This window comes from Periplaneta americana, chromosome 16, assembly GCF_040183065.1.
Source record: "Periplaneta americana isolate PAMFEO1 chromosome 16, P.americana_PAMFEO1_priV1, whole genome shotgun sequence".
Classification (NCBI taxonomy): domain Eukaryota; kingdom Metazoa; phylum Arthropoda; class Insecta; order Blattodea; family Blattidae; genus Periplaneta; species Periplaneta americana.
This window is the reverse complement of record NC_091132.1, coordinates 35,077,314-35,097,128: the sequence shown is the minus strand read 5'-3', so window position 1 is coordinate 35,097,128 and position 19,815 is coordinate 35,077,314. Positions and strand designations below refer to the sequence as shown.

Sequence of the window (19,815 nt, the reverse complement as noted above, 5' to 3'; positions counted from 1 at the left end):
CTAAGAACAGTCGCTATTTGCAAAGACTAGTCAATTCCATGCCCACTCGACTGCAAGATGATCGAGATAAGAGGAAGATAGACTAAATATTGAATTGTGGCTTTTTGTTTTGTTTTTTGAACGCTTAATTGTTTGAATGTTTTAAGGCCGACGCCAGTAAATTTGTTATGTTTATGCCACGAAAGATATTTTATTGAGAATAAAATCTTTTTTCTTTCCATTTGTAGCCACAATATCATAATGATAATGATAAAGTCATGGCATAATATATTAATGAACCTGATGTTAATTACTAAAATAATCATAAAAGAGAAAGGAGCCATTATGTCTAGTTTGTCTCTCTCAAAAACAGAACAAAAAAGGACATAAAAAGCACGAGGTTGTAGTCGAACGCAGGACCTCATGAATAAGAGGCCTGAACGCTACCATTATGCTACCGAATAACACACAGTATACTTCAATTATAACTGTAGATATCAGGCAACGTGGTCCAACAACATGTAACATCGCCTGTCTCCGAATTGTAGCGAAGATACCCGAAGGGAACTTTGATACAGGAGAGCGGCCACTTTTTCTTTTGACAGCTGTACATCACTGCAATTTTTATTGTTTTTTATTACGAAAATTTGTGGAGCATTTTGTTCAGCCGGACAGCATTCACATGAAAACTAAAAAAGTACTCAAGATAATTAAATACTTAGAAGGTCGAAATACAACAGTGTTCATAAGTTAAGATTAAAAATAATGTAGATAATTATTACAGTTGTCTGAACACTATTTATTGATAAAATAAATAAAATAAATAAAATTGGTTAGAAACCATACATGTTTCGGGGGCTGTGCTCCCCCATCATCAGTGGTTGTACCACGACTATGGTGTAGATGTTCTACCGCGTGTCGTATCTTAAAGAGGACTGACTGACTAATACTCAAGATAATATTTCAATGAAACTTTGCATGCATGTACAGTTCTCCCATGTGAACGACATAATTTAAAATGTTTAAAGTAGAATGTGTAGTTTATTTTTCAAGAAATAATATCGATCACATTCTTTAAGAAAAATTAAGTATGAAATTTTAAAAAATAAAACGTCATGTTTTTTTTTTTTTGAACTGACATGTTATAGATTTTACTGTATGTTGCAAGTATGTTTATTAAACACACGTCAAAACAAGAATTACATCAAAATTCAAATAGATATTTGAATAATTTACCATGTAAATGCTGTCCAGTTAAATGAAGTACTACACAAATTTTCATAATTAAAATAGTAACTATTATGTTTTCGAAAAACGTTAAAATTGCTTAGTGATGTACAGAAAGTATATACAATAAGCTGCCAAATTTTATTTCCAACGAATCTAGAGCTTTTAAGGAAAAGAAAAGTTGAAATACACCAGTAGTAAAATTATAGTGAAAGGTATACCTCCTCCTTTAAGGTGTTATGGAATTATATATTTGAGTTAAAATTATCATAACAAGGACGAACGCGAAATTTTGATACAAAATAGTTCTTATTTGATTATTCTTTTACATGTGAGAAAACCTTCGGTTTTCAGAAACACTTGCCTGGACTCAAGAGCTTTACCGTTCACTTGTGCTGCATATTTTTAAACATACTTCAAAATTTGTGTTCAGGGGAACTAAACAATAACTTAGATAATTCTTTAAAAGTTATATAAGAAATCAATACTAAAAACTGACAAGATTTAAGGTCGCGTATAGATTTAATTAAAGTGACGTATTTAATAAAGTACATAATTAAAATCATTACTGTGACTCATTGCACAGAAATATATTATTCTGCGTAAAAGTTTTCAGTCAGTTTTAATCGTGTTCCGAAAAATAATTGTCGTTCTTAAAATAAAGGCAAAATAGCAATGCTAAAAATTCTCGTTTGCAGAAAATGTACCGGTATTTTTAATACATACTGCTAGATGCTGACTTCTACATAATTTCCTCACCCTTCACCTTTCCCCCCTTTCTTATCTGTTACAGTATCACAAAATAAGTTATTTATACATACTTGAAACAAAAGTGTGATATGTAAATAATGTATTACAGTAAAATAGCATTTATCAATAACTCCGATTTAACTTCCAAAATTCATTAACAATCAGACAATATTCGTATTTGGCAAAACATCAGGAAACGCTATATGAATAAGAATATTTTTATAGAAATTTTAGTTGAAATCAGGCAAATATGTGCTATTATTCTTCTAAATAATATAAGAAGAAAGAAATAGATCGAGTAAGGAAAGGAGTTGCACTCCAAACATATCACTAATATTCTATACTTACTTAAATATGAGCATCTAGGGCAGCCAACAACGAGATGCTAAACATAACGTTTTGGCTACAAACTATAAAAATACTAAAAACAATAAGATTAAATTAAATTATTTCAATTCATACCAGTACTGCAGCTTCTCATTTATGGATAAATGAAGATATCATAATCCAGGGGCGTATTTTGCGGGCTACCGGGGCTACCACTACCGGGGCTACCGGTGGTAGCCCAAGGAAATTACAAAAGAAAAAGTTTATAATATAGCATAATGTAATAATTTTGTATTATTAGTTTTACCATAGTAATTAAAATTAAAGTAACTGCTAGATATATTTTGTGTAATAATAGGGTCAGCGGTAGCCCAAACCCTTTAACCAGTATACGCCACTGTCATAATCGATACTTCAAATACCGGGTACTTACAGCAATATTGATACATTGATGATGCATATATTACATAATAGGCATATAAATTATAATTAACATTACTCACTTATGCGAAGAAATATACGTAGACATCCGTACTGTATATAAACAATAGTTAATTGATCTCTTTATATAATCACTCCAATTCATCATACTATCCCAAAATTTTATATATGTAACAAAATAATTTCAAATTTTAATTAAACTTCACTGAAAATTATTCCACTTTTATTCTTCCTTCCACCATTTCCCTTTATCCCCTTCTTCGTAGCTTACCTTATAATAATAACAATTATTATTACCATCATAATTGTTTCTTGATTGCTGTATATTGCTAATAACTGATAGTTCACTTTTATTTTCTATTTCAAGTTATTTTTCAGTTATGGAAACGTACTTGCGTCATTTACAGAAATTACTGCAATATTCTCAAAATTTGGTATTGTTGTTAGCATCTTTAGAATGGTAAAGGCATTCCCTTTGAAAGTTATGAAAGCGCAGTGGGGACATTAGAATGAGGTGGTGTGGTTGGTACCATGCCCTGACTGTCTCTTATCCCCAGGAAAGACTCGTTATTAAATTTTACAGAAGGCTGAGTGGATCAGAAAGTCGTTCTTGAAGACCCAATGTTAAAATGAAAGTCAAAATTCTATTAAACTGACTGTACCGGTACATAGGTTAATTTTTTAGTTTTGGAAATTATTCTTTTTCTCGATACATAGCATACTTACATGATTCTAAGTTTTACAAGCCTTCGATGTAGTCACCAGCATTGCGTACAACGTGTTCCCAGCGATGCTGAAGCTGTTGGATCCCGTTGGCCCTGCCTAATCTGTTGATTATGCGAATAGAGTGGTCAGTTGCCTGTAGAATGTTTTCAACTGTTCGGAAGTGAATTCCATGAAGTGGGTCCTTCATCTAAGGGATTAGATCGAAGTCGCAGGGACTTAAATCCGGAGAATATGGCGGGTGATAGAGCACTTCCCAGCCCCAGTGATTGAACAATTCAGACACAACTCCTGCTGTATATGTCCTAGCATTGTCATGCAGAACAATGGGTAGGTTATCAATAAAGTGTCGCCGTTCTTCTCAGAGCTGCTCACAGGTTGTTTCGCAAAAACGAACAGTAGTATTTCGCATTAACGTTCTGTCTTGGGAGAACGATATGCTTTAAGGTCATACCATCCCAATCATAGGCAAGAATCAGCATAGCCTTCATATTGGTGGGGGTCTGTTGAACTGTTGTTTTTTGTGGTGACCTGTGATGATGCCACTCGTCCGATTGGCGTTTCAGCTGAGGTTCATAAGATCTGGCCCAGGTCTCATCAATTGTAATGATACGCCGTAAGACGTCCTCTCCTTCGTGCTCATAGCGCTGCAAAAGTGTACGAGAAGCATCATATCGCTGCCATTTCTGCATGTCCGTTGAATCATGTGGAACCCATTTTGAGGCAATTTTCCGCATTTTCAGGCGGTCCTTCAGGATGTGAAGCACAGTCGAAGGCGTCAATCCTGTATCTTGCGCTAACTCACGAATCATAAAGTTCTGATTCGTCTCCACTAATATGGACAGTCTGTACATTAGTCGGTGACTCAAAAGAAGATGAGCGCGGAGTGAGGAAAAAAGGCCGTTAATAGATAATGTTACGACAACACGTGCAATACTTGTACTGCTAGTAAGTGGAAACATTATTTCCGATTACTAGTAGTACAAGTATTGCACTATTGTTGTAACATTCTCTATTAACTACCCATTTTCCTCACTCTGCACTTGTCTTCTCCTGAGTCACCGACAGTACTCGAGGCATGTCCAACACATTTTTGCTTCCTTGTCTGAAGACTCTAACCCATCTTGCTACTATTCGGTAAGATAACGCACTGCACAGCAAGCCTTTTTTCAGTTCCTGATGACACTGTCGTGCCATGCGACCTCTAGCACATTGAATTTTTAACCAGTTTCTCTGTTCCTCTTCCTAAAACATTGTGACAGTATTCTGCTCGTCCTATTGTGAACGGACATGGAGGGGGGAGAGCGAGTACATTAGCTCTGAGGAAAGGGAGGTATGTCAGCAACCTGCGATATATGTCGTTGTTGTTTTCTAATGCCAGGCATTTGACAATAAAGTCACTTGACCTCTTGCACTCCAATATTTAATGAAAATGGCAAGTTGTAGCCGATTTAAGTGAACACCATATTTTAACGTTTTGGTGGCTACTTCATTCACACACAACCCCTAGAATGTCTGGAGGACCACACCTGCTGTTGGTCGACGGGTCCATTGGACCTAACTGGGAGATCTTGTTGATCACCAGCTTTCCCTCCTTAAGCCACTGGAGGACGATTTCAGTACCATAGCAGGTCAGCACTAGGAATAGAAAAGTAGGAAGGGTAGGAAGGAAAGTGAAATGAACTCCTAGGCCACGAATGCTCTAATGCCGTCGGGGTCGAAGAAAGTAAGAGTCCAGTCAGAGGACTGGATAGGAAAGGGTAAAGAGAGAATTAGGTATTGAATAGAGGAAAATTATACCAAATTCGGTCATTAACTCATCAAGCTGACCAGTGCTAATTGATGAGTAGCCCCTCCCTTTAGTTCAGCTCGTAAAATTATGCTTACTAACAGCTGCACCACGGGAAGGTAGGGATGGGACATTGGGTATTTGTCCAGGTTGGTTCCTTAAAGCCTTCAATGGGAAGGATTAATGACTCTCCCCCCTGTATTCGACAAATACCGTTTTGCAGCCACCTGTGATATATACGATATTGCCTGGCTCCTTTGCATGGCATCACTGCAGCATAGTTGCAGCTACTAAAAAATCAACCCATATGTAAGTACTGTGTGTAATTTTTCTGCCTACAGGCCATAGCTACGTCTATAGTTATGGAAAGCTACGGACGTGATGGAAGGAAAATAGTTTGTGGAAATAATAAAAGATTCTGAACCAAAAAATATGTAAGTGATCAGTGGATAGTTTATTTATGAACGGAAAAAAATTGTTTTTATCTGTATTGAACCTAATGGGAAATTCGAAGAAAGAAAACAATACCTGTAATAATTAAAAGCTAAATGGAGTGTAAAATACTCACTGTTAACTTTGACCGTGCTCTTGGTGGAGCTTGTACCCATAGTATTCTCAGCCCTAGCTTCATACTCGCCCGCATCAACACCTTTCACTATAGTCACAGTCAGATTGTAGTTCTCCAAAGACTGCGAGTCTCGACTTATCTTAATGTGAGCATCAGCTGACAGCTCTTGTCCATCTTTAAACCTGGAAACGAAATACCAGTACATAATGGTTAGCAAAACACGCACACACACAAACACGTACTGCACACATGAACACACAGCACGCACATACACGCACGCACACACACACACACAATTTACATGTGCGTGTGCATGTATATACGCACGTAAAAATGTATATGGTACATGTACATAAAAACTGGCGCCTACAGACAAGCACATACACATACATTATATACTGTACAAAATACACATACACTCACATATATACACAAAAAAACATGTGTACACACAGAAAAACACATTGCGAGTGAACATAAACACATACGGTACACAAAATGCATACACACATACACAAACTCTCACACATACAAACAAATACACGCTCACAATACACAATAACAATTACTTTCATAACAATGGCGTAATTTTGTACACAAGTTTTGGTCCTTTTAGGAACCAGTATTAGCAAGATCTTACAGCTAATATCTGAATGACATTTCATCACTGCACCTCCAAAATCCGCTATGTGCATTTAAATATATTTTTCAGGAGAAAGAAAAAACATTATTACTTTAATTTGCCTTGATTTTCGAAGCTATTTTTGGTAAAATTTAATCATTTTTCATGTAATGATTGAAATTATACCGAAAGTAGCTTCGAAAATCAAGGAAATTAAAAGTAATAATTAATGCTTTTCTCTTTCTTTTAAAAAAATCTGTTTAAATGCACATAGCGGATTTTGGAGGTGCAGCGGCGATTTGTCTGTTATTTTTCTTTGAGGGAGGGGGGGGAGTTGGATTAGTTACAAGCAAGCCTAAAAGATGTTGAAACTATACATTGAGTAGAAATTCTGAAACCACCTGTTTGGGAAGGTAAAATTTGGAATCGCTAACCTCTTAAGCTCTTGCAGAATCCAATTCAATTGTGAAGATGGTTTGAACCATGAAATAATTCAACTAAAATTTCCAACTACCTGCCTTCCAGAGCACACAAGCATGAGGGCTTTTTTTTTCTTTTATTTGTTCAATTAGTTTAGTGTTAGTTGGGAGACCGGAGGGAAAAAGACCTTTAGGGAGGCCGAGACGTAGATGGGAGGATAATATTAAAATGGATTTGAGGGAGGTGGGGTATGATGATAGAGACTGGATTAATCTTGCACAGGATAGGGACCGATGGCGGGCTTATGTGAGGGCGGCAATGAACGTTCGGGTTCCTTAAAAGCCATTTGTAAGTAAGTAAGTTCAATGATATCTATATCAGTACCAGTATACAGATCTTACAATATTTTATCTTTTAGATATGGATTAGATTTTCTATGAACAAACTACAATAGCTTGAAACTGTTAATTGAATTGATGTTCCATCTACTTTTACAACATATTTTGAATGAGGAAAAAGAAAATTCAACAACCACACTTTTGGAAATTTATTATACCAGTATACTGAATGTTCTCATCCTCCCCATTGAAAACTAAAGAAAAGCCTGATAACTAAAAGAATGGCTGTTGTGTATTATGAAGCCAACTGTTTATAAGTAGGGCCTAAATTATAAGTAATATGTTATTTTCCTTTAAACATTTGGGAATATACTCACCACTTAATTTTTGGCTCGGGAACAGCTGAACATTGAATAGCAAGTGTGAGGTCTTGTCCCTCATCCACTTCTTTGTTTGTTAATTCTTTCGGGAAATATGGTTTATCTGTAAATGAATATCACTTTGTTAAAATTTATATCGGTACCTATATTTTTATGTCCTCATGAATGTAATAAAATACGTATCTCAAATTTTCCTGAAATTAACACATACATGAAGGCTTAAATCGCACTGATTAATAAAGAAAAATTTTGGAAAACTATTTCAAAGAAACCAGTTGTGACAATGACAAAAACAATAACGATTACTAACGTCATTTTATAACTCAAAATATGGTTAATAAAAATTCAGATCTTACATATCACGATTAATTTAATAGTTTTCAGAAGGATAAGTGTAAAGGCTGGTTCACAATAAACCGGGAACGGAAACGGAAATGACAACGAGAACGGAAATATTGTTAAAATAAATGTATTTAAATGTGAGCATTCGCAATTAACAAGAAGCAAACCGGAGCCCGGGAACGGGAACATGAAAATTAATTTTGAATGCTCACATTTAAATACATTTATTTTAACAATATTTCCGTTCTTGTTCTCGTTGTCATTTCCATTCCAGGTTTATTGTGAACTAGCCTTAAAGCTCATGAAGGGCACTATAAATAAGAGACAGGAGGGGAAGGAAAGTGACATAAGAGGAGTTAAAAACAAACAATTGTTTAAACTGAAGTCAAATATAATCATTCTTCGCTATCTGGGTGTTTTAATTTCCTCTCGGCACAAAATAAAATGTAACTTTTTTTTTTTCCATTCACGGTCACTTTGCAGACTGTAAATAGTGTAGGTACTATTACAAATAGAACATTATATAAAATACACCAGATTATTTATTTATGAACACTAGAAAAAGTAGGGGACCTAATATTGATCCTTAAGGAATTCCATTATTAATAGTTCCCCATGTCGAGGTAGTTTCCCAGACTCCTGCAAATAGCCAGTATTGATTATAGGCTACTTAATGCATTTCACTGGACTATAAACTTCCTAAAATTGAGAGAAATCAGACGTCTCTTCAAGCTAAAGACAAGCATTACCTCTCAGCAATGTGTACACTTATACTTACATTGCACTGTGAAGTTTGAGATTGTCTCACTTGTTCCCAAGTCGTTGATGACCTTGCATGTATATTTCCCTGCCAAATCTTTCGTTGCCTGTTTCAGAATTAATTTGTAATTGTTATCCTCATCCTCCTCACGGACGAATTCTGTTCGCTTCTCAGTTATTTCTATGTCATTTATATACCTGTGGAAGCAAGCGAACAGTCAGGAATACAAGTACCATAATAAACTCCATGTTGAATCTTTCGTACACTAGTTTTAACATTTGAATATAAGTAATTGATTAAATGGCGATCTTACTTGTGTTAATTGTGTAAGCATGTGTGGTTTACAGCTGTTTTGGTGCTTCTTCACACCATCATTAGAGCCTACTAGATCTCGGCGCATTTTGATCGAACGCACCCACACAACAGGCAGCGAAGATCGAGATGACGCCGAGATCTAGTAGGCTCTGAGGATGGTATGAAGAAACACCGAAACAGCTGTAAGCCGCACATGCTTACACAATTAACACGAGTAAGATCGGCATTTAATCAATTATTCATAATAAACTGTTATATTAAAATAAGAAAACATCACAATATCACTGGCATCCAGGATGAGAAAGACAGACTCACAGACTCACAGACTTTTATTGAAATATTTATAACTACCATTCTTTTGTATTGATGTGAAAATCTTTTCGTTTCAAAACATTTGCGAAAATTCGAAAAAGGAATTTTAATATTTTAAGATTTGCTAACAGCATGATTTATTGTCAAGTAGTGTGGAAAAATAAATCCACTCTTTATAAGCCCTTCAAATACCTAATAACAACAGAAAAAATACTTAACATTAAATGCGATATAAATAAGTATATTACATGAATTTATTACAGCTACAAGTTTCTAATAAGTGCTTCATAATATTATAAAATAATTCAATGCAAAATTTAATGTACCATTTGATGGTAGGCTTGGGATAAGCCTCTGCATTGATACTGAACACAACATTAGTGTCTCCATCATTCGCAGTGCAGTCACTAAGCTTCCTCTTGAACTCTGGAGGGCAACGCACATTCAACTCACAGGATTCCTTCAGCCAACCGTGATCGTTACAAATCTGTTACAAAAATATGCAGAATTGTAGGAACTAATTAAAATCAAGTTCGATTGTGTTGTAGTAGCAAACCATAAAATTACAGAAGGAACAAAAGAGTTATAGACATTGCTGGTAAGTAGCATTTACTAAAATAAGTGAATAAATTTCTAATAAATATAAGTCCAATACAAAATACTCCCGAAGTTACAAACAATTTCTTACCATATTTGCGTGAACTCTACATAGCATTTCTAGTTCAATTTGCAGTTCTGGAGAAATTCTAAAATTTGTCCAGAAGTGAATAAATGGCGGTTAAACCTGTCTTAAGAAGTCATCAGACATTTTACTGAAGAACAGCATACATGATCGAAATGATAGCCGTCCAAATCTTGGATTTAAAATATCGGCATCCTAATCAATTCAAATGAACAAAAAATAAAATGTAAATTAATGTTAAAAATACACAATGAAATTTTAAAAAAGAATATTCTGCGATAAGATGTGGTAGCTATCAAAACGATAAAAATTTATTGAAAATAAATAATATACATTGAATATTATAAAGATGAATAGAGATGGTGATTGATGATGTTCAATGAAGATTTTAAAATGGTTGATGCAATTGTCTGAAGAGTCTTATCAGGAACCTTTAATTTTCTGAGGATCTCCGATGTAAATTTGGGAATTGTTCCTCGCGCACCAAACATACGCCCAATGGCATTACAATCTTGAATATTATATTTATGACTGAGATCATCACAGCATGGAAGGTAAATAGCGCGTTTCTCTTCATATACCTGCTTTGGTTGATCTTCATTAAGTTAACACAAGTGAATGCTAAATTGAAGCGAATAAATTTGAAAATATAGAGACTAGATTAACTGTCTTATAATGCGTATAAGTATTCACACGTCAACTTCTTACTTAATTTTTAAGTGATAAGTATACAACACAAAACATTTATCTATAAAAATCAAAATCTTGAACACCTACCTTATCGTGTAATTTTTCCACATTTCTACATTTTTAGGCACCACAACGTTCACGCAGTTCGCGTCAGTTTTTTCTTTAGACCATGCTGGCTCATTCATTGTCACATAAAAAGAAACCTACAGATTTCTGTCGGTAGATAAAGTATATTAGGTAGGTATCATTGTGTGCAGTTGAAGGAGAAAGCTTTAAGCTGCAGTGCCATAAATCAGTGCCTTATAGAGTAACTGTAAAATAACCACTTCCAATCCAAATGATATTTCTTTGAAAACATTCTAACAGTTTATGTAATTTGCAGTAATGAGTTTTTATATGATTTTTAAATGAACAGAGAAAATAGAAGCCATAAGAAGGAATTGGACGTCGAAATAAATTTATGGAAGTTGTCTGTCCACTGACTATGGGGTCAAAAGCAACTACTAAAATGTAGTAATATTTAAATGAATTTTCTGGGAAATTAAATCAGCTTCAGGAAAAATGTTCGTTCACTGAGATAACATTTGAGTGGAGATAGCCGTTTCTTCCAAAGGTTTAATTATAGTTTACTGTACAATTATAAGGAACACTGCATTAATTTATTATTATTATTATTATTATTATTATTATTATTATTATTATTATTATTATTATTATTACTAATTTAAGAAGATGGTCGCGAATCTTAAGAATGCTGTAACGAGAATCGACAATTCTTCAGATGGCATTACTCTTGGATGCAGCAGAATATAAAAAATTAAAAAAATGACATTTAAAATAATTTGTATTAGATGGGCATTGATCTAGCCTGTCACATCACTAGCTCACCTGTGCTGCATAAGATCCTGAGTCATTGCGGTTCACGTTCTTGATCACAAGAGTGTGCAACTGCCCATCCTGGGAAACTATGATGTGCTTTCCGTCAGATTTCACATCTTCTCCATCTTTTATCCTGCAACATATCACGGAGCACATTTAAATAAAATTTATATATTGCAACTTTTTCTTTTTAATGAACTGTGGTGTCTTTTTTCCATAGAAAACTTCTCTTACTAGTACACAGGGTGCGAATTAAGATTTTTGATGAGGGGGGATAGAATCCTAGATTGAGAATACCATACATAAAGTTATTATTATCCTCATTCGATACGACTCAAACTTGATCGCACTGAGTTGCTTGCCTTGCATCTTGATCATAATAATAATTATATCCATGAGCAAGCTTAAGATGAGATGTGTAATTCCTAAGTTATTGATTGTTGTCAGCTTTCAGGCGATGATAATATATCAATATTATTTTCATTGCTTGCTTTATACTTTATAAAGTGGACAGACTCGCATGAAACAATTATATTTTGTGAGGAGGATAGAAGTTATCTCTGGCAGAGATGTTAATATGAATTTATGAGAGGGGGATAACTTTCCAACAGGGAGGAAATCCCCCCATCCCCCCCCCCCCCAGTTAATTCGCATTCTGTGTAGGACTAATACCAGTATGCAAAGAACATCCTCAAAATTAATGAAATTCTATTTCAATAAATAGACCTATAATAATAATAATAATAATAATAATAATAATAATAATAATAATAATAATAATAATAATGATAATAATAATAATAATAATAATAATAATAATGATAATAATAATAATAATAATAATAATAATAATAATAATAATAATAATAATAATAATAAGTTTAGCCTGTACACATCCCGTAAGGGCAAGGGCCTCCTGTTGTCACAGGGAATTGCTCATAAGTAGACTCCTAAGGTGAGCGAGTCCTTAGGAGCTTGGTCATATTACTGTTATTTCTTCGTTTCACTGTTCCTGACTTCCCTCTTCGATCATTTCTACCATACTCATCTCCCACACTTCCTCATATCACTTCACACGAATTACACTCACTGTCGTTGACTTTCTGTCCTATCTGGTGCTTGTTGATTCATGTTTGGTGCCAGCTGCCTCCATACTTCTCTGTCTCGTGCCACTCTCGACCATTGACTTCCCGCTCTGGTTCTAAAGTAGTCCACCCATCTGGTTTTTTGTCGTCCCACGTGCCATCGTCCTTCTCTCTGGTCCCACATTGTGATGCAATTCGTCCATTTCTGGTGATCCATACGTGCTACGTGGCCACCCCATTTACATTTTAGGTTTTCTGCCCTTTCTACCACATCGCGCATTTTTGTCCTTCTTCTTATTTCCTCGTTTCTGAGTCTGTCTCTTAGTAAAACATTTAGGATCTTCCTTTCCATTCTCCTTTGACAAACCTGTAGCTGTTTTTTCTGTTTTTCTGTCAAGGACCACGTTTGACAGCCATAGAGTAATGCTTACAATTTAATGCATATTATATCATTTGTTTGAGATGAATAGCCTCTGTATTTTGAAAATAAGAAATGAGAATCTGGATTCTTTTTTACTGTACTATAGTTAATTTTGACTTGTTCAATTACTCACCACTTGACTTCCGGTTTAGGATCGCCTTGTACTTTCAAGTCAAGGGTCAGTGTGTCTTCTTCTTTGGATTCTATCTTCTTTTCCAATCCTTTCAAGACAACTGGTGGTGAATGGACGACAAACTGCCAGAACGACGAAGTCTGGCTGAGCTCATTCACTGCAACAATCTGAAATAAAATGTGCATTGCAACCGCAAGTGTATTTGCAAGTTCACATCTGCCATCAACCAAGATCTGAGTTCCATTTTCAAAGGAATTATACAAAGATTTGAGGAGCTTGGTATCAAAGTTGGACAACTCTACTTTTGCTTTTTTTTTTTTTTATAGGTGGGGCAAAAATCTAGACCTTATCTGTTATATGTACCAATACATTTTTTTAACATTCTCATGGGTTACAGAAATATTTTTTTCAGTCTCAAAATGGGATTAAAATTAATATTCAGGTCGAAATTTAAGTTTAAAAAAATGGAATCGTCCATCTCTGAAACGAAGTCATGGAGTTGTCTGTTTTTGAAAGCAAAAAGTGAAATTGTCTACTTTTGAATCTGAATCTCTTCTAACTCGGTTTCAAAGGAAATTTACGTAAAATAGTACTTATTCATCCACAAACCGATTATAAACAATCAGCCATGTTGGATTTGCGATGCGTGATGACTTACCGAGTAGGAACCAGTATCCTCCAAACGTGCTTTCTCAATTGTAAGTGTGTGAGTATCTTTCTCCTTTTTGATCTTGATACGATCTGACGCAGTGATTTGTTGACCCTCCTTCAACCTTAACAAACAAAGAACAATTTGATTACAAAACCATTTTCTTGCAAGTTTTTGCTAATCAAGAATTACCGTATTTTCTCGAACACCTCGCATTCTCGAATAAGCCGCGCACTTTTTTTTTTCTTTTCTCACTTTTGTGAGTTTATTGACTGTAAAACTGAAACACATGAACTTAAAATTTTAAAACAAACAATCGATACTGCCAATTTCAACATCAGATTGCAAAAGATCATTCAGCTCAATAAATGAAGTAGTATCGAAGGAGAGAAATATTCCCATAGTCTCCAGGAAAGTGAGTAGATTTTCATAAGCAGTGTTGGCCCTCCAATTCAAAAATTCAATCCATATCCTTATGTAGCCTATAATAGTGATTGAGAGATGGCAGGTGAAACAACATGTAGAAAACGACAGCCATGAAAGACGTTACATATGAGGTAATCTGGAATCTGGGAGCTTTCTGAAGTAACTATACAGTGAGTTTCACTTAAAATTTTTTCCAAATACTGCACTGGTGACTGTACGTACCATTTCACTTCTGGCACCGGCATTCCCTCCACTTCTATAGTGAATGTCTTTTTCTCATCAGTCATACAGGATGAATTTTCCACTTCAGTCTTTATTTTCGGTGGGGCTGTAAACAAAAATACGATATTATTATATTAACATTTTCACATCTGTTACTTCTTAAGAGATACCGGTACTCAAAATGTTAGCATGGGAAAGGGATGTCCATTTTTTGACAGAATATGTTATTATTTTCAGTAAAATTGTTAAATTATTTTTGTGCATTAGGGACGAAGGGAAAAGCTTTATAAACAATTTTCTAACGTCCTAAAACTTATGAGTCAAGTCGAGGGAAAATTGGTGAAAAAAGTATATACTTTCAAAATATGCAATATTCTTCAAAACATTAAAATATGTAATATATGCCAAAATATTTATTATACACCAAAATATGTAAAAATATATAACTTAAAACTTAGGACTAATGATTCTTTTGGTGTGATTCGCCGAAATTTTAACTTTTCTTATAGCTATATATTTAGGAACAGAATACGTAATTAAATAAAATTCGGGCTCTATTTATGAGATAGTACACTGGTACTAAATTTTCTACAAATGATAATGCATGCCAGAAAAGTCTGAAATTGTTCAATTGCGATTCTATGGGATACATTGTTAGTTCGTGACAATGGAGGTATTTAACAGAACTGGCACGAGGGCTCCCGATCAATTATAATGGTCAATACCTATCGTACACATTGTAATCCGCAAACCATAACACTAATTAGCAGTACAAATTACAATGCAAGAAACAACTTGCTTTTTTAAATTTGTAAAAAAATTAAGCTTTTAAACATAATATACTATCGAAAATTCTATACTTGCCTTTAACCATGACCTCAAATTCCGTTGAATCTTGACCAAGTTCGTTCTTGGCCACCACCTTGTACTTGCCGCTATCATCCACTGTCACTCCCTTGATTATCAGTGACATGGACTCTTCATCTTCATACAAGAAGCGCACTCTTCCTCCTGCTTCCACAGCCTTACCATCTTTTGTCCTGAAATCAGTTAGGCATATAAATTATTATTTTATACTAACTTCTCACACACTGAAACAAAGATAAAATAGGCTAATATATTTATGACTCAAAAGTTGGCAGTAATTTCTCTAAATATAGGAAACTTAATATTAATTTTGTGGTTCAGACAGTAATTAGGACCCATGTTATTCCTAAATTTAAAAATTCTTTATGCGCAATTTTATTTAAATATTGTTTTTCGTAATTCACACGAGTTCTTCGAAAGTTATAACTCTAATGTCTTACAAGAAAGAAATACCGACGAGCAAGTTATCATGCTTCTTCTTCTTATTTGGTATTACAGCCCTGGTGGGCCTTAACCTCCTCTATGGCTCTCTTCCATCCTTCTCTATCCATCGCCAACTCCCTCCAATTCCTTATTCCTAATCTATTCACATCCACTCGTACACAGTTCCACCATCTTGTTCTCGGTCTTCCTCTTAATCTGGTTCCATCTGGGTTGTTATTGAAGACAATCTTCACTTTCCTTGTTGTTTCCATCCTTGTGACGTGTCCCAACCATCTCAGTCTTTGACATCTTATGTGCGCCTCCAAATCCGATTCCTTGTACAGTTCGTATATCTCATTATTATATCTGGCTCTCCATCCATCCACTGTTTCAATTGCTCCGAATATCCTTCTTAAGATTTTCCTCTCAAATACTGCTAGTTGTTTGCATGTATTTTTATTCAGAACCCATGTTTCTGTACCATATGTTATAATGGGTCTTATTAGGGTTTTGTAAATCTTGATTTTGATTTCTCTAGATATTATTTTATTTTTAACAATTGGTAAAAGTGAATAATATGCCCTGTTAGCCAGATTTATTCTTCTTTGTACCTCATTCCTTAGGTCATTATTTGCTGTCAATATTGATCCGAGATATGTAAATTCTTTTACTTTTTCAAACTTATATGTTCCCATTTTAACTTCCTTCACTTGATCATTTTGTCTTTTGGTGACTGACATAAATTTAGATTTCTTTGTATTTATTTTAAATCCCAGCTTCTGAGTTTCCTTATCCAATGCTATCAAGGCTTCTTCAACATCTTGTATCCTTCTTCCGGTGATGAGTTATCATGCTTAGTGATCAATTTTTAATTGAAAATGTGTTTAGTAAGGAGGTTTTGAAAGAATGGAATCTCAAATAATAACGAATAAATGTCTGATTGTTATTGTAATAGAATTGTGATTTGTCGTTGTGTTTTTTTTTTTTTTTTTGTCATAATCAGTATTGTAATTTAGTTGTGATTCCCTTATGTAGGACTACTTACAATTGTACACCAATGCAATTTGACTTTTTCCACAGCAAAATTTTTGAAAGCGTGACCCACTTAACCCTATTAAAAATTACAAATTTCTTTAAAATCGAAAACAATGATCATTTTACTCAAAAACAGTGGATACTACCCAAAGAACGTCCAAAATAGAAGTGTATGGTGCAACAATGACACGAAATATTACGTAAACACCATTTCTTGTAGGCCTACTTCAAACGGTTACCGGTACCATTTTAGCGCTGCGGTAATAGTTTAATATAAATCGAAAATGATGCCTGAGCTTTCTGTTATACCCAACGGATTATAAAGAAACTTGGTTTCTGGTCGACTTCACTTGACATAAAGAAATCATGGAAAATTCAGCTACGTACATTATGACAAAAACTGAATTTTGCGGACATGTAATTAAATTCGCATTATTTAAAAAAAAAAAAGCTTTTTCAGTACTTTCCGGAAGAAACTCCAGATATATACCGAATCCATTTTTGAACGGTTGTCTTCAATTGACTGAAATTAAAAACAAAACATGAAGCAAAAATTCTAGGACAATGATTCAGAGGATGAAAAAACCACGTCGAAACTAGTCAGTCAGGAAATTTACCACCAGAATTTATATTAGCACAAGTCATTACTTGTTCAATAACGTTTCTCAGTGATTATATGTGTTAAAAGAGTGTATTCAGGAATGAAGAAAAAATTAACTGATTTATGTATCTACTGATGGAAAGTTGAAATTAAACTTTTTTTTCGCAGAGTGTAGAACAGATTTTGGTCAAAGAATGTGAAAATACCTCTATTTTTGCAGAAGAAGCTCTTAAGTTTTTATAATAGGCTATTTTCAACCTCGTATTTATGAAAAATAAGTTTTTTTCTCTATGTTTATGGTAGTAAGAAAAGCGAGAAATCCCCTTGAAGTATAGAATTATAAGATCACTCTGTGTGTATCGAATACAGAGTCCAGATTTGAGAAGCTACTTTCTGAAAACGAGCACAAATTATCGCATTAATTATTTTTTACTTTATAAATTACTGAAGCATATATGTTAATCAAGTGTTTTTTGTTTAATTTTGTAAATAATCTCACGACCCTCCTCAGCTCTAATGTAGCCTACAGTAATTGAAATGTTTATAATGCAGTTTAATTTAATGTTATTAGATAAAAATATGCTATTATGTGAAAATAAAATAAACGGATTGTTAGTAGATAATTGGATACTTTAAAGTAGAAGGGTGCAAAGTGCCAAAATGAAACATTGGAGATAAGATAAAAAAAATGTAGCTATAATAATAATTGTACACATATTTGTGTCATGTTTTTTTTTACTGATAGAAAACAGCAATAGTACAGTGTTTACTCATTAATAATAGTGGTATGTAAAGACATTATTTCTCCATATTTAATTATATAACACAGATTGTGAAAAAGGTTAAGTAATGGGTACAGTTGCAGTAGAATGGTGCAAAGTCCAATACCTATTTTTTCCTATTCTGGAGCAATTTTTACTCACAGATCTGCCTGTAGAACTGCCTGTTCTCCTCATTTGGAAGATAGGGAGTCATTGCTAGTGGATCCCCCTTCTTTTCTTCAGTAATTTCCCTATTTTATGCTTTAACTTGAAACAATGCTGACTGCACATCTTTCATGTTTTTTTTTTTTTTTCCTTTTTAAGCACTTTAATGGTATGTACTGCTTCATTATCATGGGACTGTTTCACAGAAACACTACCTGCTTTACTAACATCATACTGAATGCAACAAGACTTAGAAATATTCAAGTTCTTGATGGAAATTAGTTGATCAGCAACATCTTACATATTAAGGAAATATGACTCTAGCATTGAAACGGTTTGAAATGGTTTTACAACTTTCAGAGTCTTGTACGATTTTAAGCAGGTCACTAGAAATGAAGGCTTTTGTCACTTTCTGTCGTTTTTCAATCAAAGCGAAATCAGAATCGCATTGCAAGAAACTGTGACTGCTGAGAAGGAAACGTTGTTCTATGTGTTCAAATAAACCAATGGCAACTGAAAAGAGACATATGAAAACCATTACATGATTTTTGTTTTCAGCTGCACAGTTATCAGATTCTTCTTGTTTGTTATGTCCATATTCATCAGTTTTAGTACACACGAGGCAATCTCATTGACACCTCTACTCGCGATGCTTTCATCCCACATACACATATAAGACTGCTTTGTATCACATACACAAACTCCAAAGTTATAATGTGAAAGCTGACATCTGTAAAACATTTCGCTGTGTGTAAGTTTGGGCACAAACATGACCTGTTGAAGATCCATTGCATTCTATGATGCAGCTCAATAGGACGCTTACCGTCTGAAACTGCATGGTGCTGGCAACGTAACATCTAAATATCTCGCTTAAGAAACATAACTGGATGTAGCCTCTTTCATACATCATCCTCCTACGAACATTGTACTTTTCTGCATAATAATTTCGTTTTCTATGATTTTGGCACTTTGTACCTTTCTACTTTAAAGTATCCAATTGTAATTTGTTATGTGTAAAACATCGTATCTAACAAGTGTGCAAATTAGGAGAAAAACAATGAAATACCTACAGCCAAATCACTGTTGTTGTTCAGACAAAAATAAAGGTAGGCTGTATATGGAAAATAAACAGCATAAAACTCACCATTTAACCTCTGGTTTGGGATAGCCCTGGACCTTAAGTTCCAACATTGCAGATCCTCCAACATTTACTTCTGTGCTCTTAGACTCAGCACTGATCTTAGGAATCTCTGGTTCTCGGGCCAGTTGGTTCACGGACCCTTAAAAAACACAAATATTTATTATAAATTCACATGGCAACTGATATATCAAACTTTTACTTCTTTTACTTCTTTAAAGCACCTGTTATATATAATTATGTGACTGATTTTAAATTATTTAGTTTAAGGCGGGAGCCTGTTGAGTTGAAAAAGTTTGCTATTTTTAGTGTCAATTAGGATAGTTAAAAGAAAAATACCCATAA

The 19,815-nt window shown here is 34.4% G+C and overlaps 1 protein-coding gene across 6 annotated transcripts in view; it reads right to left on the bottom strand.

Moving 5' to 3' along the window:
* The window catches only part of Obsc (Obscurin), a 439,567-nt gene that overhangs the window by 104,831 nt on the left and 314,921 nt on the right, over nt 1–19,815 (bottom strand). For all 6 annotated transcript variants that reach the window (XM_069813004.1, XM_069813001.1, XM_069812999.1 and 3 more), the window contains 10 exons: nt 19,477–19,612; nt 15,345–15,520; nt 14,481–14,586; nt 13,842–13,956; nt 13,184–13,350; nt 11,554–11,677; nt 9,620–9,780; nt 8,685–8,863; nt 7,562–7,667; nt 5,805–5,986 (listed from right to left, as the gene is read on the bottom strand). In XM_069813004.1, coding sequence (XP_069669105.1) covers nt 5,805–5,986; nt 7,562–7,667; nt 8,685–8,863; nt 9,620–9,780; nt 11,554–11,677; nt 13,184–13,350; nt 13,842–13,956; nt 14,481–14,586; nt 15,345–15,520; nt 19,477–19,612 — 1,452 coding nt within the window. The remainder of the gene's footprint in view (nt 1–5,804; nt 5,987–7,561; nt 7,668–8,684; nt 8,864–9,619; nt 9,781–11,553; nt 11,678–13,183; nt 13,351–13,841; nt 13,957–14,480; nt 14,587–15,344; nt 15,521–19,476; nt 19,613–19,815) is intronic.